At 41.0% G+C, this 21,905-nt stretch overlaps 1 protein-coding gene, 1 long non-coding RNA gene and 1 pseudogene across 7 annotated transcripts in view; 2 read left to right on the top strand and 1 right to left on the bottom strand.

Moving 5' to 3' along the window:
* The window catches only part of LOC130290986 (uncharacterized), a 69,767-nt gene extending 64,732 nt beyond the window's left edge, over positions 1-5,035 (top strand). Inside the window, exon 3 of the long non-coding RNA XR_008847760.1 lies at positions 4,553-5,035. This is a non-coding gene — a long non-coding RNA (uncharacterized LOC130290986). The remainder of the gene's footprint in view (positions 1-4,552) is intronic.
* The window catches only part of STRBP (spermatid perinuclear RNA binding protein), a 163,189-nt gene that overhangs the window by 14,872 nt on the left and 126,412 nt on the right, over positions 1-21,905 (bottom strand). For all 6 annotated transcript variants that reach the window (XM_056539275.1, XM_056539271.1, XM_056539276.1 and 3 more), the window contains 5 exons: positions 20,593-20,690; positions 14,136-14,247; positions 10,546-10,623; positions 9,628-9,836; positions 7,663-7,821 (listed from right to left, as the gene is read on the bottom strand). In XM_056539275.1, coding sequence (XP_056395250.1) covers positions 7,663-7,821; positions 9,628-9,836; positions 10,546-10,623; positions 14,136-14,247; positions 20,593-20,690 — 656 coding nt within the window. The remainder of the gene's footprint in view (positions 1-7,662; positions 7,822-9,627; positions 9,837-10,545; positions 10,624-14,135; positions 14,248-20,592; positions 20,691-21,905) is intronic.
* Positions 16,947-17,123, top strand: LOC130292122 (U2 spliceosomal RNA; annotated as a pseudogene).

Genomic DNA, 21,905 nt, shown 5'->3' with positions numbered 1-21,905 from the left:
TTCTCCTAGTATGGATCAATTGGCATCAGCCTTAAGGGTGTTTTTTTTCTTTCCTTTCTCTGGATCAACACAGCAGGGACATAATAAGGATATAGGTTGAACTTGGCCTTTTTTCAACTTTATGAATTTTACTAATCTTACATAAATAAACCTGATCTCTAATAATCCACTGTGTGTACAGACCAATAGATGAGACCTCTGTGTTTATGTGAAGTAATATAATTACTTATTTGTTCAGTTAATTAGAGATTGAGATCATTTACATGTCTATTAGGACTACACACTGAGGACAGATGTGAATGTTATCAGCGTACAAATAGCTTTAGAGGATTATGGAAGAAAAAGTAAAAGGGAGGTTTTCCCATTAGTCACTTAAAAATTATGTGTCACCAAGATTTTTTTTATTTTTTTTACTAATTCGAGACAGAAACAAGTTTGTTTTTTTCTAATCAGTTTCCATTTTCTGATTGTGATTTTTTTAACCCCTTAATGACAATGGACGTAAATGTACGTCATGGTGACGTGGTACTTAGCGCACAATTACATACATTTACGTGCCGCCATTATCGCGAGGACCGGAGAGGTGCTCACGTCATGCCTGGCAGTTCCCAGCTGCTATCAGGAGCCAGGTACCCGCCAGTAATGGTGGACATCCGCGATCGTGCGGATGTCCGCCATTAACCCCTCAGATGCCGTGATCAATACAGATCACGGCATCTGCAGCAGTGCGGTACTTTGAATGGATGATCGGATCGCCCGCAGGGCTGCCGCGGGGATCCGATCATCCAGCATGGCGGCCGGAGGTCCCCTCACCTGGCTCCGGGGTCTCCCGGGGTCCAGCGTCTCCTGGGGTTTTCTGCTCTGGTCTAAGATTGAGCAGACCAGAGCAGAAGCTCACCGATAATACTGAGCAGTGCTGTGTCCTATAGATAGCACTGAAGAGTATTAGCAATCAAATGATTGCTATGAATAGTCCCCTATGGGGACATAAAAAGTGTTAAAAAAAAGTTAGAAAATGTAAAATAAAAAAGTAAAAAAATGTGAAAAATCCCCTCCCCCAATAAAAAGTAAAATGTCAGTTTTTCCCATTTTACCCCCAAAAAAGCGTTAAAAAAAAATTTATACACATATTTGGTATCGCCGCGTGCGTAAAAGTCTGAACTATTAAAATATATTGGTAATTATCCCGTACGGTGAATGGCGTAAACGTAAAAAAAATTAAAAAAGTCCAAAATTGCTGTTTTTTTGTCACATTTTATTCCCAAAAAAATTAATAAAAAATTTATTAAAAAGTAAAACCTAAGCAAAAGTGGTACTGATAAAAACTCCAGATCATGGCAAAAAAAGTGAGCCCTCATACCGCCCCATATACGGAACAATTAGAAAGTTATAGGTGGTCAAAATAGGGCAATTTCAAACATACTAATTTTGTTAAAATGGTTTGAGATTTTTTTTAAGCGGTAAATTTTATAAAAAAGCATATAACATGGGTATCACTTTAATCGGATTGACCCACAGAATAAAGAAAACAAGTCATTTTTACCAATAAGTGTACAGCGTGAAAAAAAAAAACTTCCAAAATTAGCTAAATTGCGGTTTTCTTTTCAATTTTCCCACATAAATAATATTTGTTGGTTGCGCCGTACATTTTATGGTAAAATAAGTGATGTCATTACAAAGTACAATTGGTGACGCAAAAAACAAGCCCTCATATGGGTCTGTGGTTGGAAATATGAGAGTGTTATGATTTTTAGAAGGCGAGGAGGAAAAAAATAAAATGCAAAAATAAATTGGTCTGGTCCTTAAGGGGTTACATTTATTTTTAGTACAGTATTATCGGGCAGTAATTTTTGTTGAGCGTTTTTTAACAGCATTTAGTAATATGCTTTACAGCAAACCCCTTAGATATTGACACAGTGATCCTCAGACTTTATTCTTTGTATGGGGCAGGTCTGTAAGCATGTTTTGTGATCTGTGCAGAGGTCATTAAATGGGGGAGGGAAGGCTGAGCTCCTATTATCTTATCTATATACCGGTCACTCTAATGCTGCACAGATTACTTTCCAACAGCCTCCTTCTTATCATCACAAACAGAACAGGAAGTTGCAGCTTATAGGTCAGAGTTAGTACCACAAGATTTCAGGATTATTTTATAAAATAGATAGTAAAATAGAAAATGTGAAAAAACATCTAAAAAAAAATGTTCATCATAAAAACTTGATTTATTTGACGTCTCAGTTTTAGTAAAGAATTGTATTCCCTGTAAACAATTCTGCAACTTTTTGTGCTGTATATGTGCAGACAGTGTCAGCCAAAACTGCACCGACAAGGGGATTAAGAACACTTAGCTGTCTGTTTACAGATTTAAAGGAGAACAACACAACAAAGGGGGTCTAGGAAAACAGTTTTAAGGGGAATACCTATATTTGCTAAAAAAAAAAAAATAAAAAAAAGACATGTCAGGAGTGATGTCAAGTCCTCTTTAAACATTGCCGACAAATACTCTCACAGACAAGGAGTCAAATTCACAGGAAGCCAATTGCCAAGGAAAATTACATCAATCTGTCCAAAGGCCTATAACAAGTTACAATAATGAGTGCACTATTTTGGAGGTTATGGCCGGCTCCACCTTTCCTACAGAATGATCTGCTATATGTCTGGCATCATGCAATGTTACTGACATATAACTTCCCCTCCATTGTCTGTATGTCAGCACTAGTTCATAGTAAAGGACTGTATTGCTCTCCGTCCCTGTGTATCCTGCTTCCTGATAATGCTATTGATTTGTACTCTGCACAGTATTTCTATATCATATTAACACTGGCTGCAAAGCTATATTTCCATATAATATTTCAGTTGCTGCCATATAATATTTATTAAGCATTGGTTTAAGGCTAATATGATAAGCGCTGCCTGATGATAAGCTTTTCTTGCTATGATGCCTATTAAATGTTTTTTTTTAATCTTATGACTTAATTACATATTAAAGGGGTTTTTCCGGGAGTGTAATGTTGATCGCCTATTGCTGGATTAGGCCATCTATATCAGATTGGTGGGGATCAGACTCCCATTACCTCCCCCACTGATTGAAGGGGCCACGGCACTCCAGTGAGAGCTGTGTTCTCTTTTACCAGGCAAAGTGGTAAATGAATAGGACTGAGCTCCAATACCAGGCACAGTAGCTACAAAGTATACAAAGCTCTGCCCTATTAACCCATGAAGAGGCCACAGCCCTGCAATCAGAGGTTGGGATGTTGGATCCTCAATGATCTAACATTAATGGTCTATCCTACGGGTAGGAAATAAATACTTATTTTAGATTTAGTGCTTCTCTAGGCTCATTCTAAGGATTGGTGGGGGTCTGAATGCCCAGACAGATCTAAACTTTTGACTTATCTGTGTGACACATCAAAAGCTTTTTAAAGTGACAATGTGGCAATGGAAGGAAAAACAGAACTGGGTTGTAAAGGCGTGAAGGGTGAATGTAAAACGTGTAGTTTATTTGCCAGACTATACACAAACGCGTTTCGAGGTACAGCTACCTCTTTTATAATGTGAGCGTGGCACGTTTGTATGTAGTCTGGCAAATAAACTACAAGTTTTACATTCACGCTGCACGCTTAGGCTAGGGTCAGACTACGGAATCTCCGGGCAGAAAATTTCCGCCTGGAGATTCCGAGTTCCGCCTGCGCCGACTGAACTAGTTGGCGCTAGGACCGCACGGACACTGCAGTCTCCTATAGACTGCTATGTGTTCCGCTAGGATTTCCACCTGAAGAAAGAGCAACCCCTTTCTTCAGGCAGAAATTTTCTAGCGGATTTTTCATCCGGATTTTCCGCTTGACAAATTCCGAAGTGTGAATTTGTGAACGGAAAACCATTCACTACACTATGCATTATAGTAAGCGGAATTTCTGCCGGAAATTTAAAAGCGAAAATTCTGGCGGAAATTCCGTAGTCTGAACCTAGCCTTAATGCAAGTTTTTTTTGAGTGGATCACGCCTTTAGAACCTGGCTGTTTTTCCTTCCATTGCCGCATTGCATACATCAGTCCGGAGTCCCCGAAGCACCAACCTCCGGGAGGCAGCTCCACCACCACAAGTTATTTCTCTTTTCTTTTTAAAGTGACAGGAATACCTGAGTCTGAGTTCTTCCACAGATTACAGCAAAGGGTCCTACCAGCGGGACATTCTGTAATCATTTTATGGGTGAAGTATTGACAAACATGGACCAACTTCTTCAATATCAAAATGGTCCCAAAGGTTGATTCAGTGAAGTCCCTCAACAGGTCAGAATATTATCGCCCCCAGGAAATATGCAAGTGCCATGGATGTCAGGTGTGTAATGGAACAATCTGCACAGCTTTACCTTTTTTTTCTTTAATGCTGCTCTGAACCTATAAATTAAAGCAGTAATTCTCCTCTTGATTTTGTTTTGTACAAGTTATAACCAGTGATATGTCCTATGAGATTTTAAAATATTGGTGCCCTGAAAAATGTGTCATGTAAAATATCTGCTGTATCCTAACTCAAATGTTTCTCCCTATATGTAGGATACACAGAAGATAAACTATCCCTTCTAGACATTACAACTCTGCTGCACATGGGAGATATCAGGTAGAAAGCTTCACGTATTAAGTACCAGGACAAAGGTTAACGATGGGATAAATATGTTCGGTTTCTACAGCACAAGCCGGTTATTCTGGTCTCTCCTTACAAGGCTGCACTTAGCTAACATTGAATGGTCTTTACTCAGAAATCCTAGCAAGGTAATGGTAAAAGACAAGCCCCAGATTGGTGACCATAGAAGGGTTATCCGACACCCTCTATAACCACACTGGGCTTCGTATGATCGGATTACCTGTAAACATTAGTTATATTCTGTGAAACTGTGAATTCTAGATCAACAATTTTTGCCTAATTCCCTTTCTAAAAATGTTGGATTAAAGCCAATCTGGCCACCATTATATGGAGCAGAAAATCATTCTTGTCATGAAAGCAGAAGATAGGAATATTACCAACTCAAGTGAGTGTAACCTGGGGGATCAACCCTATATAGAACTGTAATGGAGCCAATATTGGCAAGGTATAATAAAGACTAAGTAGGCCTGTGGAGAGAAAAAAGGTCTGTCCTGGTTGGTCCTATCCATTTTGTTACTGGATGGCAAACGCATATGCAGGACTCTCCTCTCCAGTGGAACTGCTTTGTTGAAAATCATAATAGTGTCAAAACTGACAGCATAATAAGAACACCTTAAGATCCTGGCTATGGGGCCCCCTATCTTCTATGTACCTCCCCACATATTAATAATTTCCAGCTTTTCTAGATAACTTACCTAGATTTATTTTTAATGATTAGGGCCAGATACTGAAACATGTTTTGTTTTTTTTTCTAATCGGTTTCTATTTCCTGATTTAATTTTTTTTTAATTATTATTATTTTTTGTAAATTATTATGGGGAAGACAACTTGTCTGAGTTGTTTTTAACCACATTTAGAATTATGCTTTACAGCAAGCCCCAAGGACATAGGCAACAATAGTCAGGAGCTGTCCCATTAACATAAATTGGTAACATTACTGGACATACTCTGTGACCTTTGTAAAGGTAATTCCACAGAGGGGGAATGCTGAGCTTTTAACATGTTGCATTTATTTATTTAGATTTTTTTTTTACATTTTAGATTCATAAAAGTTAGGTAGTAAGATGAAAAATTACACCTCACCAAAAATTCTTGAAAAATAAAAACTTGATTACACATTCCCTTTCAAAGGAAAACTGTCAGCTGGTTCACCCACACTAAACCCAATACACTGGGTTGCAGTGTGGGTGAACAGGAGTCCAACGAGGGGTCATTTACTTAAATATGTCCAGTAGGTCCTGAGATATGTCCCCCCAGAAGATCCTTTGCTAAATTCAATGAATCGCGAGCAGGAGGTGGGGCTCCACCCACTCAATTTACATTTCGATTGTCTGTGACTCCACTTTACTAGGATGTGGAGTCACAGACAATGGAAATGTAAATTGAGTGGGTGGAGCCCCACCTCCTGCTCGTGATTCACTGAATTTAGCAGAGGATCTTCTGGGGGACATATCTCGGGACCTACTGGACATATTAAAAGGGTTTGTCAGGTGGTTCCTTTTTATAGTTATAAGGTACAAATCATTATATTTAGCTCACCAGTTCTGTGCCTGGTTTCTTTTCCTTGTCTGGTGTTCTTTTGTAGTTATTTTAAAATCTTCCCGGAAGATACTGTTTGTTACTGGCTTCTTGTGACTGGCGCTCACAATGTTCACTCAGTCTTGTCGGCCATGTTGTGAGTGCCACGTCACTTACGCAGCTGTGACATTTTCTGCTGCACCTCCTCCCATCTGTCGCTCTGCCCTGCCCCTCATGAATATGGTTATCACATTCTAACATTTTTTTTTTTTTTTAAACTGATTCATCAGTTGTGGAAGTCATTGGCTAATGATCAGCCAATAGCTGTTCAGAACGGACTCCGCAGCACCTATCTTCTTACTTAGCAACTGACTTACTTCTGAGCAGACTCCGGCAGTGCTGAGGGACTACTACTATTCCCATCATGGGACAGGCTGTTTCCATAATGGGAGTAATAGTTCCCCGGCTGCTGGAGTCTGCCGTTGGCTGGGAGACTACATTAGTGTTTGTACTAATGAATGATTGATCGCACCGGGTCTCACTTCTGACACCCGATGCGATCAGCAGTTATAAAACAGGGGAGCAAGCGGCATGCTGCGCTACTCTGCGATGTATATACTGTTTAAACATCATTTTTAAATCCCCCAGGGGAGCCCTGAATGGCTGGCACCGAGGAGCCAGTCAGGGCTCCCGGCAGGGTTTTTAAATTACTACTGTGTTAACCCTAAATGTATGCCCCCGTGCATATTTTTAATAATTTATTGGCCCCAGTGTGCATAAGTTCCCCCCCCCCCCCCCCAATTTTTTGGTATAAGCGGTGTGAGGGTTAATTTTTTGCGCGGTGATCTGTATTTTTTTTATTGATACCACATTTGCATATATAAAACTTTTAATACATTTTTTGTCAATTATTTTAAATAAAATGTTTTAAAAAAGCAGCAATTTTTGACTTTTTTTTTCATGTAGTTCACCGTACGGGCATTAATAGTTCGGATATTTAGGCAAGTGGCAATACCAAATATGTTTATGAAATATTTTAGTATTTTTATTTTTTACACTTTCTTGGGGGTAAAATGGGGAAAAAGGGACAATTTACATTTTTATTGGGGGAGGGCATCTTTAAAAAAAAAAATTTACTTTTATTTTTACACTCTAATAGTCCCCATAGGTTACTATTTATAGCAACAATTTGATTTCTTACACTGTTCAGTGCTATGCATAGGGCATAGCACCGATCAGTATTATTGGTGATCTTCTGCTCTGGTCTGCTCGATCTTAGACCAGAGCAGAAGACCCCAGGAGGCGGACGGAGGCAGGTGAGGGGGACCTCTGTCTGCCATCATGGATGATCGGATCTCCACGGCAGCGCTGCGGGCGATCTGATCATCCATTTTAGTGACCGTACTGCCGCAGATGCCAGAGATATCAGAGCACTGAGAACAGATAAAGTAGCCAAGGAGTTTTTCGCAGATTGTACAGAACCTTGTTCTCCTAGTATTTTTACCTCTAGAGTGTTGGAGCCATCTGTGCTGGAACTTCCTGTGTTACTGCTTGAATTTGAGGAGACTGTCTCATTCTTTCCTTCGCTGTCTGATTTCTCATCTGAACTAAGACATTCCATATCTGTGTCAAAACCTGTAGGATAACCCATAGCCTGTAAAACCTGTGTGCAATAAAAAGCCATCATGAGATTGTTGCCTTAAACAAAAGCAGCACACGAACAGCAACTAATGTACAAACATGATTTCTATAAGGCTGTCTTACGATTCATCCTTAGGTAGCTAAATATTTGCACACAAGTTGCATACACACAAAGTAAAACACGTGAGCTGATAAAAAGCTTATTTGTTAACAATGCAAGTTGCATTGGGCGAGAATTATCTTAATATAGGCAGAAGAGTGTAAAGGCTAAGGTCCGAGTGGTCAAACGTTGTGACTAGGGAACGCTGTACCAGAAGAAGTTGTACTGGTGAATTAACTAAAAGTGTTCAAATGGCGCCTGGATACATTTTTAGGGTACGTTCACATGTACAGGATCTTGGGCAGGATTTGTAATTGCCGATTAGAAGCTGTGCTGTCATTTAGTTTACAAAGAAATCTGCAGCAGAAAATCCTGCGCATCAAATCTGCACAGGATCCTGTACGTGTGAACGTCCCCATAAAGTATACAAATATTACAGGTCATAGGGGGGTATTTATCAAGTTTGCATGTTGACAGTTTCTTTTTACCCTTTTTTTTTCACTTTGGTTTTCGTGGACATGCACCAAATTTAGCATTTGGTGCAAGTTGTTAGTAAATTTGGCTCAAATGTTGAAATCAGCTGTTCACAGCGCCTTTTACACAGAATTTACCGCCACAGAGGACGCGTATTTTACCCTGTAGAGCAGCCATTTCGGAGTCCCTCCTGCAGTATATCAGCAAGCGACATGAGTTATTTTCTTTTGTGGGGTTTATAGCCACCATGTGAAATGGATTTTATTTTCAAGTTGGGTAGTTTTTTTTTTTTTGGTTACTTTAGTGCAGTGGTCTTCAACCTGCGGACCTCCAGATGTTGCAAAACTACAATTCCCAGCATGCCCGGACAGCCGTTGGCTGTCCGGGCATGCTGGGAGTTGTAGTTTTGCAACATCTGGAGGTCCACAGGTTGGAGACCACTGCTTTAGTGCTTACCTTTCCTGAACCTGTGCGGCCATGTCCAATGCTGGCTCAACGGAGGGTGAAGGTTCCTCAGAGACAACTATGTCGCAGGATAGTATTGAGCAGCCCTGGAGGCGTCGCTCCTTTCACAAAAAAAATTTTTAAATGTATTTTGACGCCTTTACATTTTCTGACATTGGTAAGTGTGTTTTCCATGTACAACATTTTTTGGTGGGGATTTGCGCCAAAATTGCACCAAAGATTGATTGGCGCAAATGATGAATTACTGACTAAAGTTGAAATCACGCACAGGACCGTGTGATTTTGAGAAAGTTGTAAAAATGACAGTGGTGAAGATGCACCAAACTTTGGCGCAAAAAGACACTGCGCCAAAGTTACGTGAAAAAAACACATAAACCCTTTGATAAATACCCCCATAGTCACTAGATTCTGGAGAAGGGTTGTTGATCCAGGGATTTATTCTGATCTGGTCATATTTGGAGTTGGGAAGGAATTATTTCCCCTAAAATGAGAATAATTGGATTTTACCAAATTGTTTTTGCCTTCCTTTGGATCAACACTGCAGGGGCTTAGGCTGAATTATATGGCCATTTTTCGTTTCCCAACCTATGTTACTATGAGGATAGGACATCATTTTTTAAGCCAAGATAACTCCTTTAAGCAATCTATGACAACAGCTATTTCTGGAAAAATTTTGTTGTCAGATATTTTGTATTGCAGATAGTTTTTTTTTTTGTAAATGCAGAAAGGTGTAAAATAGCTATCACTATTTTTGTATTCAAACCAATGGAACCAGAAAAAAACCCTCACCTTTACTGCGACATGAAGTTTCGCTGTCTTCTTGGATGGTCCAGAGGCCTCGTGAGTTGTACCGTCCACATCCACAGACATGGTAAAGACTGGTGCATGTACTGGACCTGACTGAGATAACAATTTGTACTGCAGGCCAGGCCTAATCTGGTTCAGTCGCATCAGTGCATTCATTGGCTGGTTTGATTCTATGGCTTTGCTGTCCAAAACTGTTGAGTTGAAGATAATTTTATTAAACATGTCTCCAGAATACCATAAAACTATTACTCAACACAAAAACTCTTATTATTGGAGTTCACCATCTACTACTAATAATAATAATTTTATTTATATAGCGCCTACAGATTCCGCAGCGCTACTACTATTAATCCACACATATGTCACTAGTCACATAAAAGCATTACTCATAGCGCTATGGCATTATTTCCCTGAAACAGTTTATTCTATGTGGGCAGCCTTAAAGGGGTACTCCGCCCCTAGCATCTTATCCCTTTTCCAAAGGATAGGGGATAAGGTGTCAGATCGCCGGGGTCCCGCTGCTGGGGACCCTGGGATCTCCGCTGTGGCACCCCGCTATCAATACTGCACAGAGCAAACTTGCTCTGTGCGTAATGACGGGCAATACAGGGGCCGGATCAGCGTTACGTCACGGCCCACGAGGGGGCGGAGCCGTGACAATGCTGATCCGGCCCCTGTATCGCCGGTCATTACACACAGAGCGAGTGTGCTCTGTGCAGTAATGACAGCGGGGTGCCGCAGCGGAGATCCCGGGGGTCCCCAGTAGCGGGACCCCGGCGATCTGAGATCTTATTCCCTATCCTTTGGATAGGGGATAAGATGTCTAGGGGCGGAGTACCCCTTTAAAGGCTTGTTACAGAAATAACCTCTGCTGTGTGCGGCATTTTAAAAGGATCTTACTTTTGCGTAAGTTGCGTCTCATTTTCTTATTCGGATCTTTGTCATCACAAGAACCATCATCATATGGTCTCTTCAATCCTGAAAAATAAAGAGGGAGAGGAAAAAAACCTAAAACTCAGTACACACTAGCAGAGCTATAGTGCAAGTCCACCGTTTAACACGATCTTATTTTTAGGTCCAACATTCTGCAATCATTTGTTTATTATTATATTATGACAAAATGCTGGATGTCTGCAGTCACTACTAGAAGTTTACTGTGGTTGTATTATGAAGTTGCAGTTGTACTACAAAGTTTAGTGCAGATGCTAAATCATAGAATACTGCACAAATCTTGTAATACCTTTTTTTTTTATATACTAACAGTATTTTGTAGTGAAAAGTAGAAATAGGATTTAAGTTCCCCTAATGGTGGCTAAAGGTAGCCAGATTTTTTTCATTTAAAGTGCACCTGTCACATTAGGTAACTTTTTCATAGCTGTCGTGTGTGTGTGGACTCTTTCTGGCCATTACATAACTTGTACATGACATTTTTGATGTCTCCAATAGACTGCATATGATGTCTCCCATAGACTGCACACAGATAAGAACATATTCTGCTCCCTTATATCACTCCTTCAGAAGCAGCAGCATAGAAGACATAATAGAGCCATACTGGAGTCGTGTAGTTCTGAGTTCAACACTGAGATGAAAAATTACACTCAGTACAAGCTGCTGGAACCTAAGTTTCTCTAACCACTCCACTCTTCATCCATCTATTGTGTCATTTAAATGGGCACTGTCAGATACAAAAACTTTTGATATTTTGTAAAGCATGTATAACCAATATGTTTTGCAATTGCTTTCATTAGAAAATTTTCAGTATTTCATACTGAAAAAGCCAGTCAAACAACTGCCCCCCCTGCCTGCTTGGACACATACTAGTCCTGCTGTGTCCATGCGTCATCACCTATGTCATGGACACACTTCCTTGATTGACAGCTGTGAGTGCAGGGCTCACAGCTGGAGGAAAAATCCTCCCACTGTCAGCTTGTGTCCCGCTACTGTCAGTGAGGAAAAGCTGGGAGTTGTAGTTTACCTAATGCTAGGGGAGATGTGAGCAGACAGCATACTGAGGGATGGGGCGGAGACCTGCACAGTGAGGCCACGCCCGCTCCATTTGAGAGGAATTCAGACTAGTGAGCTAAATTAAAAGTGTAATAAAAAGATAAAAAATTAGATGTACATGGTCAGGATTAGGTACTGAGTGATATATATATATATTTTTTGAACTGACGGGTACGCTTTAACTGTATGTCCATGCAGAAGATCCAATAATTTTAAAGCTGTGGCCCTGTGTTAATGGGTGGCCATTTATTTTAAGAAACAATTATTAAATGGAAGTGTCATTCGTTATGAAATATTACTTAGTTTGAATCTATGATTCTGGAAAAAAATATAAAAACTATATCACATATTGACAGGGACAATGTATACATAAATGTATTACATAATTACTTTTCAGCTTTTAACTTTCCTATTAATATTCGTGTCCAGTATTTATCTAATGAATATCTAATGAACGTTGCTTGTAACTCAATATAATCCTTCAGACTATCACCGGCAAAAACTTCAAACCAGTCTGCTACAATTTTATCCCTCAGTGCATATAAAAATGCCTGTTCCTGGAAACCAGCCGAGTATGGCTGTAGATTTCTGTAAATGAGAGAAATATCAAAGCCTTCACTAGAAATGGTAGTCGCATATGACAATCTCTTTACACAACGCTGCTACAGCTCTGGCATGACACATTTCCATTTCTTTCTCATCTCTTCAAATGCTTCATTAATCTTTTTAATTTTAAGTCATTCATTTTGTAGAGTCGCCTAATGGATTCATGCACATTGTTTAAGCATCCAGAGACAAAGGAAATCTTCAAAGGTTTGTCGGAGCTTATAGAATGTTCTAGTAGTGTACATCAGTGACCATGTTAATACGAATATATTAACCTATTAATTTAGTTATATCAATAATTATTGCTCTTTTATGTCTAGCGGGGCTGAATGCAGCTCAGCCCATGCATTGCCTCTCTGTACTCCAGTGTTTCCCAACCAGGGTGCCTCCAGCTGTTGCAAAACTACAACTCCCAGCACGCCCGGACAGCCTTCGGCTGTCCGGGCATGCTGGAAGTTGTAGTTCTGCAACAGCTGGAGGCACCCTGGTTGGGAAACACTGCTGTATTCTGTATAAAGTACAGCTCCTTACAGTCTGCTTGTGACCTCATGTTATGGTAACAGACCAGGCTCTGAACAAAAACTGCATTATGTCTACTGGATACACATATGGAGGGAGGAAGGGTAGTCGATGTATGGCCTCTTGTCATGGATGCAATGTTTACATGCAGAACACAAAGGAGCAATACATATACATTAGGAAGTTATATTACAATCAATTATCCATAATCAAAATGTGTAAAATAAGGGTCAATTTTTCCCAGCCTTGTGAGGTGGCTGTACCCTTTTAAAGGGGTTATCCAGGAAAAAAAACATTTTTTTATATATATATATAAACTGGCTCAAGAAAGTTAAACAGATTTGTAAATTACTTCTATTAAAAAAATCTTAATCCTTTCAGTACTTATGAGCTTCTGAAGTTAAGGTTGTCCTTTCTGTCTAAATCCTCTCTGATGACACGTGTCTCGGGAACAGCCCAGTTTAGAAGCAAATCCACATAGCAAACCTCTTCTAAACTGGGCGTTTCCCAAGACACGTGTCATCAGAGAGCACTTAGACAGAAAGGAACAACCTTAACTTCAGAAGCTCATAAGTACTGAAAGGATTAAGATTTTTTAATAGAAGTAATTTACAAATCTGTTTAACTTTCTGGAGCCAGTTGATATATATAAGAAAAAAGTTTTTTTTCCTGGATAACCCCTTTAACCTTCCTACTATATATTTATTTATTTATTTAATTTATTTTTTTAAATGTGTTATCCAACTATTTAAAAGTGAGCACCTATCAGGATAGGCAATCAATATTACATTGATGACTCCCAGCGACACAGTGGCCCCTCCAAACATATGACAGGTGGGGTGTTGTAAGTCTAATACCACCCATCTAATATTGATGATCTATCGGGATCAGTCATTTTAAAAAAACTTGTTAACCCTTATAAAATTATCTTCTTAGTATATTCCATATATAAATATACGAAAGGAAAGTGATAGTCCGCTCACCCAGGACGACCATCTGCGACCCGGACAGGTGCGGACCTCACCGGAGACAAAGTAGAAAAAAGAAATGGAAGTCCGACGTGGTATATTCAGAGCAGGTTGTGCGATTTATTATAACAAGCACGCAGTACACGATAAATGCATGATGGCGACGCGTTTCGTCAGCTGGCACCCGGCCTTACTCATACCTAGTAAGGCCGGGTGCCACCGGCTGAAACGCATCACCATCATGCATTTACCGTGTACTGCGTGCTTGTTATAATAAATCGCACTACTTGCTCTGAATATACCGCGCTGGACTTCCATCTTTTTTCTTCTACAGATATAAATATAGCTTTGAGAGAATTTGGCGTACCTTTCTGAAATTCTATGACACCTTACCTTCCCTGTCTGTGCTTGACCAAGAGTATTTCTGAAAGGGCTTATTAGAGGGTAGAGGGTCCATCTGCAAGACTTTGTATATTTGTCCAAAAGCTAATAAACGTAGCGCATGCTGTATGAGAGGAGACACAGCAAATAGACAGGAAAAGTTAGTTATTAGCAACATGGATTAAGGTATTATAAATTACATGTAGATTCTCTACTGGTTTATCTGGTCACAATACATCATGAACAAAGTTTATAAAAACATGACAAAATAAAAACTGCAAATATGAATTACAAATGGCTGTGTGAATGTTGCTGAGGGCTGTCTGGACTGGAAATATCTAAGAAAGATGTAAACATGGCAGCTAGCGGTTTCCCTTCAGTCAAACAGCAAAACACTGCAGTAAGCGCCAACACAAAATATACTTCATTAAAAAGCTGCAAAGTTATCACGTAAAGGTCAACACGTGGAATCATAATTTCCCAAAGAGCAATGTCTCTAGGGATACCTCTACAATGCTGGATGATATGGGGAACAGTTTTTCTTATATAGCCATATGACCGTAGACATATACAGAGAGGTACAGTATGGGACAAGACCTCTATGGGTACCATATCTAAGATTCACTGTGTGCTTCTTACCGCTAGTTCTAGCAGTTGGTGGGGGTCTAAAAACAGAGACCCTGACCGTTCCAAACCTTTGACATGTCCCTAGGACAGTGTTTCCCAACCAGGGTGCCTTCAGCTGTTGCAAAACTACAACTCCCAACATGCCCGGACAGCCTTTGGCTGTCCGGGCATGTTGGGAGTTGTAGCTTTGAATCAGCTGAAGGCACCCTGGTTGGGAAACACTGTCCTAGGACAGGTCAAAGTTTAATGAAAACTCAGGTACCTTTAACCACTTCCAGACCAGGCCATTTTACCTTCTTTATGACCGAACACAATTCATGCAGATTTAAAAGATATGTTTCTTCTTATTTGGCCATTTTTTAAATGACATTTTTATTTGAAATAATATGCAGGGAAGGAAAAAAAAAAAGAATCTTTTGGATTTTTTTTTCTTTTTTTACTACATACGGACACTAAATTACTTCTTTACATTATCTCCCCTTTCAGTTACAATGGTTTCCAAAACGAGGATATATATATAGGGAGCAGAGATGATATAACTATTTTAAATATTGTAGCCCCCATGAGGTCATAAAAGACATCTATGGAGAATATCAACAGCCGCACCCAGCACTGCCCCCACCTGGCAAATCATATGATCACCAGAACGGGAAGCTGAAAGCCTTATGGCTCCTGCTGTTCTGTGTATATAGTGCGCATTAAGAGCTGTGTATACCCTGATAGGGAAGCACTTTAATCAGTCTTCCCTGTTCTGCCTCTCTCTAGATCTCTTCTCTTGCATTGACACAATGTTCGTGCCACTGCAGACTTTGCAGGGACATTTAGTAACATCCTTGCAGAATAATTTGAGAATCCACTGGACATTTAAAGGGGTACTCTGCCCATAGACATCTTATACCCTATCCAAAAGATAGGGGATAAGATGTCTGATCGTGGGGGGCCCAAGGCTGGTCCCGATCTTGACTGTGGCACCCTAGGCATCCAATGCACGGAGCCTACTTTGCTCCGTGCTGGGTGACTGGCGATGTGGGGCAGAGGCTGGTGACGTCACGGCGACGCCCCCTCCCATAGATGTGCATTGATGGGGACGTGGCGGTGACGTCACCAGCCTCCGGCACTGCATCTGACGCTCTAAACATATGCCAGGTGCAGCAGGGAGATCGCGGGGGTCCACAGCGCAAGGACCCTCGCGATCAGACCTTTTATCCTCTGTCCTTTGGATAGGGGATAAGATGTCTAGGTGGCGGAATACCCCTTTAATGCCTATAGGAACTTTGCAAATGGTTAAACAATACATGTATCTGTACACAATAACATATTGATGCTTTTTGATAACTTTTTTTAAATAAAAAAAATAAAAAAACCCTTTCTAAAGGCCTATTCGGAAATGTGGACATCATAGTAGGGGGTATCCCACCTTATCAGCCAGAACAGAGAGAGACACCAGCATGAAATACTTTTTGTTCTGGTGATAAAAGTGGATTGTTTGGTCAACTTCAGAATGGACTATCTTCATGTGACATACAATATTATGCAACATCACAAACAATAATTCCAAAATATTTCAATGAGCTGTGTGCTATGGATAATTGTGTTCTGTTAGATGGGTATCGAAATACCAGTAATCTGTAAGTGAACCCGGCAATAACCGTTCGATTCCCCATAAGTACCACTAAAAGTGTTACACGGTTGCCCATTTAATGCCAGTTCCTCCAGGATAATAAATGCAAATTAGTAAATGAGCTGGTTCTCGAATACCAACTATTGGATGTAACTTCCCTAAAAGGCCTTGAAACATGATCAGCCAAACCAAAATCTTCACCAAAAAGAACTTCTCTTCTATAAACAGATGTTGCTGAGTTTTTGCCCTTTATCAGTAAAGAGCAGGGTGCTGGCAGACAGTGAGGCCGTTGATTTGTGTATCTCCTTAATTAAAGCCAAGCTCTTGAAGGGGTTAGGAATTGATTTACAGAGAAGCTACCTTCAATAGGTGGCATTAGAGAGATTGCTCGTTTGCTTCAGAAGGACAGCTATGTTGTATATTCTTTCCCAGGGAGCATTGCAACTTGGAGGTCTCCTAAATGTGACTCATTACCTCCTCAGACCTGAGTAAGATAAGCAGTTTTCTAGCTGCTCTCTGCACTGGGTAACCAATAGGATCATGAACAGGGAATCCCTATCTAAAAGAAAAAAAAAATCACTTCTCTGCCTTTTGGCTAAGATCGAGTGTAGTATCTGTTCTTATCAGTTTCATGCCGGTGGTCCAGAGCATCGGTGTGTAGGTGGTGGGGATGAGTGCTGCATGGTAGGGGGCAGGTGTACCAGGGCTGGTTCTGAGTAATCAGCTCGACGGCTGCCCCGATGTGACCTGTTTCCTCTGGGTCTCGTCATGAGGCTGAGAGGGTCTAGAGCCAAGGTACTTTAGTGCCTCGGGAGTGGTGACCCCAAGGTGCCGAAACTCACTGGGAGTATTGGCTCACTGGCACCATGAACTCTTCACCTTGTGGCAATCTTTATAGATCCAGCTGGATGTCCGGGCAGTATATTTGCGCACATTCACTTATTTATTTCCTTTTTGTCACTGTGTTACGTTTTGCGTGTTGTGTGTCCACAAGATTGTTAGGATGCGGTAGCCCTTCTGGGTGTCCCTCCTAGCGGTCTAGTGGAGGTGTGTGTGTGGCCATTAGGTTCCGCACCTCCCTGCAAAAACCCCAGGTACTCCTGCATGGGCAGGGTACCAACCGTTTTCGGCTCTGAGGGCAGATACCTTGGCTAACACCAGGGGGGATGACGGGAGCATTTGTGATCCCTTAGTAGCTTCGGGGAAAAGGGAAATAGAACCTGGAACCTCGCAGGTACCTTTTAGTCCGGAGGCGAAGGGTAAGGTTTGTTGGGGGGCCTCTCCTATAGGAGAATGGCTTGCGATAGACCACATCCTTTGTGCATGTTTTTTAGTGTAACATGTTTGCACTTTTTCTTGCACTTTGGGTGATTCGAAAGCACGTTCCTTGGCTCTTAGATTAAAAAAAAAATCCCTGTCTAAAAAAAATCTGAATTTCCTAATACACCAGACATCCCCTTTAATGTATCAATCAAAGTCTGTATAGTTTAAAGACCTGTAAAGCTCTAAGACTCAGACAGACCCTGGACACAATATGAAATCCTGAACATCTTGGCAGACCTGATGAATACTCTACTACTTCCTTTTCTTACAAATGTTCTATTTTGTCTGCAAGCTCATACTTTAACAGCTTAACATCTTACTGTATAAATTCTTCTTTTAACATGAAGTACATGGAGTAGCCATTGGAAATACAATTAAAGAGAATCAATGTGTTCTACATCTAGTCTCCGTCATGTTACAAGCAGGAACATTTTCATGTACGAATTATTATGCAATAGATGGCAGCACTGACATCCTTGTCCCATAAATAGTTGTCCTCCTCTGACTCCTTGGCTCGTTTCCAATGACACTGAAATGAAGCCAAAGATCTCACCCAAGACTTGACTGACATTTGCTTTCTCTGCTCTGGTACAATTTAAGCTGCACCCCTGAGTTGTCCTGTGATGTGTCAGTCATTCATACCCTCAACTGCACATGGTCTCTCTCTTGTAAAGTGAATTGTTTCTTAAGCAGAAGTTTAATGGAAAATCTTAGCTACTAAATTCCTTGCCGACATGATAGGGCAGCAAATGGTTTCAAGTATTTTGTATCGCTGGATCCCAACCGGAATCTTGCAGACGTTTCTTTAATCGCTGTCCAGACGCCCCCGCGACACGATTCTGAGAAGATGAGAATGACACTAGATCTGGCTCATTTGGTTTCGCAGATGCACAAATGAAAGATTGGTCAGGGCAGGGCAAAGGTTCCAGTAATAGTTTATGACATGATATCTACTAGACAGCAACTTCCTCTTAACACCCACAAATTATTTTCTGCTCGGGAGGAATGCTGACGCAGCATTTTGGTGTTGGAATAAAACGGTGACCCTGAAAACCAGGAATAAAAGCAAAACTTCACAGAAGTCAGCTCTTCCAAGTGAATGGTAAACATTTTAGCCTGGATGATCTATAATGCTTTTGTATTGCACCTAAATTCATCCTCGGATGATGACATTGTCACAAGGTCATTCACCAATTACAAAAAGAAAGTAATGGTGCCCTGTGGATGTCCAAACCAATTTTCAGATAGTAAAAATCCAATTCAGTGGTGTATAGGTGCACTTTATACATAGCAACAGGCCTTTTACTTTAGGAATATGTGGAGTTCCTAAGCCCATAGATGCTCACCGGTCATATTTAAAAGGCAGCCCAGACTGTAGGCATGAATAGCCCTGAATCAGCAAGATATTTGCATGAATAAATGGCAAGTTATCCTGTAAATTTTCCCACAAAACTAGGTATCAATCTGCTCAGCTTCAATGTGACAGGTTCCCTTTAATCTAAGCTCTCTTTTGTGCTTTTCGGTACAGTGAAATATTGTATGCACAACATCATTTAACCCCATTTTTTAAAGTTTTTTAAAAAAAAAAAGGAATTTCTATTTAGGGCAAGTATTGCTAGGGTTTGCCATGAGAAGCTGATCACTGAAGACACCTAACGAATGAAGGTGCTCTGTGAATTTTTTCTTGCACAGTTGGTCATCCTGGTAATGTGAAGATGCTGCAATCCAGTTCCATTCACTTGTACAGTGTTTAAATGCTGTTATTTGAATAATGCAGATACAATGCTGAATGGCCACTTCATTTTTGTAATAGGTGAGAAGTCCTACCTAGCAATATTCTTAAAGAATTTTAATCAAGAAATGGTCGGTGAACTATACCTCTGCTTATTTATTAGAAATGAATAATAGCATGTTAATATTATTCTTATTACCGTATATACTCGAGTATAAGCAGAGTTTTTCAGCACGATTTTTCATGCTGAAAACGCCCCCCTCTGCTTATACTCGAGTGAACATAAAAAATGTTTCTGGCTTTAGCTGTGAGCTGTCCCGGCCGTCCATCTCCGCCTGTCAATCTCTTCTCAGTGGTCTTCAACCTGCGGACCTCCAGATGTTGCACAACTACAACTCCCAGCATGCCCGGACAGCCATCGGCTGTCCGCGCATGCTGGGAGTTGTAGTTTTGAAACATCTGGAGGTCCGCAGGTTGAAGACCACTGCCGGGCCTTCGTCATCATCCAGACCCCCCTTTTGTTTTCTACTCACCTCCCTTCGGTGGGAAGGAAGGGTGAGCTGGTCCGGGACGTCCATATTCGACCATCTATGCTGCAGGGACTGTCCGGTGGGGAGGGTTAGTCGTTCTGGGCTGTCCATCTTCACCAGGAGACCCTCTTCTCCGCTCCGGGCTGGCCCCGAACTAGTGACGTTGCCTTGGCAGGGACGTTCATGCGCAGGGACGTCACTGCGTGTCGTCGTTAAAGCAACATCACTAGTCTTATATAAGCCCTAGGCTTATAGTCGAGTCAATAACTTTTCCTGGGTTTTTGGGGTGGAATTAAGGGCCTCGGCTTATATTCGTGACGGCTTATACTCGAGTATATGCGTATCATAGGCTCTTATTAAAAATGTTTATAGGATAGCTAGAAGCCTGTAATCAAATCAAGCTTATATTTTAATGGACAAGTAACAAAAAAAATCACGAGACTTGACAGGTTTAAAACAGAAAAAGAAAAAAAAAAAAGAAAGAAGACACCCAAACTTCTGCGGCAGGAAAACTAAAGTGTGAGCCAGTGGAGAAAGGGAGTGGATGATAATGATGTTTACACAGCACTCCAGACTATGTTGGTGCTATAGAAATGTCAGAAAAACATAAATAAATAAAGGTGTCATATGCATTACCTGTGCACTCTGTGTGATCTCTTCTCTCTCTTTCACGGTCATATAGGCCAAGGCATCTGTGGGTTCTCTTTCACATGGATCATGTAAACCTGGCCCTCCTGTGTTACAGACATACAATCCGATTATGGAGAGCGGTGTCTTAAAAGTTTTTACTATTATTTACTACAATTAACCTGGAAGCATTTTCCCTGTATGGTTTCTATCAAACAGAAATGTGCACATTCAACAAAATGTAAACAGTTTAATAAAAAAATTTTTTAAGGCAATTGCACACTAAAGAATTTTAGCTATGGAATAAATTAGGCTTAAAATGTTATTGCCACTTATATAAACCTTTGACATGTCATCTATTGTGAACACAAGCCTGAAGTGCGCTGTAGCTCCACGGCTTGTTACCCAATCAGATTGATGCACTCCATAGACCAGCGTTTCCCAGCCAGTGTGCCTCCAGATGTTGCAAAACAACAACTCCCAGCATGCCTGGACAGCCTTTGGCTGTTCAGGCATTCTGGGAGTTATAGTTTTGCAATACCTGGAGGCACCCTGGCTGGGAAACACTGCCATAGACTGTAATGGAGCGCATTAGTTGTATCTGGTGGCCGGCTATGGAGTGAAGCGCACTACCACTGGTTATAACTACAGATTGCAGCAGGTCTCAGGACCGAGAACCGGTTCAGTGTAAACTTTCGGCATGTCTAGTCGACATGTATATAAGTGACAATAACGCTTTAAATGGATAATTAACTTTTCAAAAATGTTTTTCGTTAGAGGGAACCTGCAATAATAAGCCGATCACTTAAATCTCAGTGATCAGCTGCAATCCATTTGGGGGGGCTTCCCTTACTAGATGAGAGTTTTTAAGTCACAATTCCCTTAAAAAGTATTAAAAAAAAAATTTTCTAAACAAAAAGACCCTTAACATAGAAGATGTTAAAGGGAACCAATCATCAGATTTTACCCTATATAATGCTTGGCAAAGCGTTATATAGGGTGAAATCTTTATCTTCACCATCCCTGGGGGACGCTCCTGCCCCCAGGGATGGTGAGGATATGAACTTATAAGATGCTCCCCGCCGGCCCTGTAAGTAGTCCTCTGGGCAGGGAGCTCCTCTCACCTAGTCCCGGCAGCGACATCCCCTCGACTTGAGTGACGGCCGCATCATCGCTCTGTTCCGTCTGTTCAGTAAGGAGAGCGATGATGCGGCCTGTCAATCAAGCAGAGGGGGTGCTGCCGTCCTTAGACACGGGACTAGGTGAGAGGAGCTCCCCGCCCAGGGGACTACTTACGGGAGCATCTTATAAGTTCATATCCT

Source organism: Hyla sarda, chromosome 9 (genome assembly GCF_029499605.1).
Source record: "Hyla sarda isolate aHylSar1 chromosome 9, aHylSar1.hap1, whole genome shotgun sequence".
Classification (NCBI taxonomy): Eukaryota; Metazoa; Chordata; class Amphibia; order Anura; family Hylidae; genus Hyla; species Hyla sarda.
Note: the sequence above shows the minus strand (reverse complement) of the source record. Positions and strands in the feature narration are given on the sequence as shown.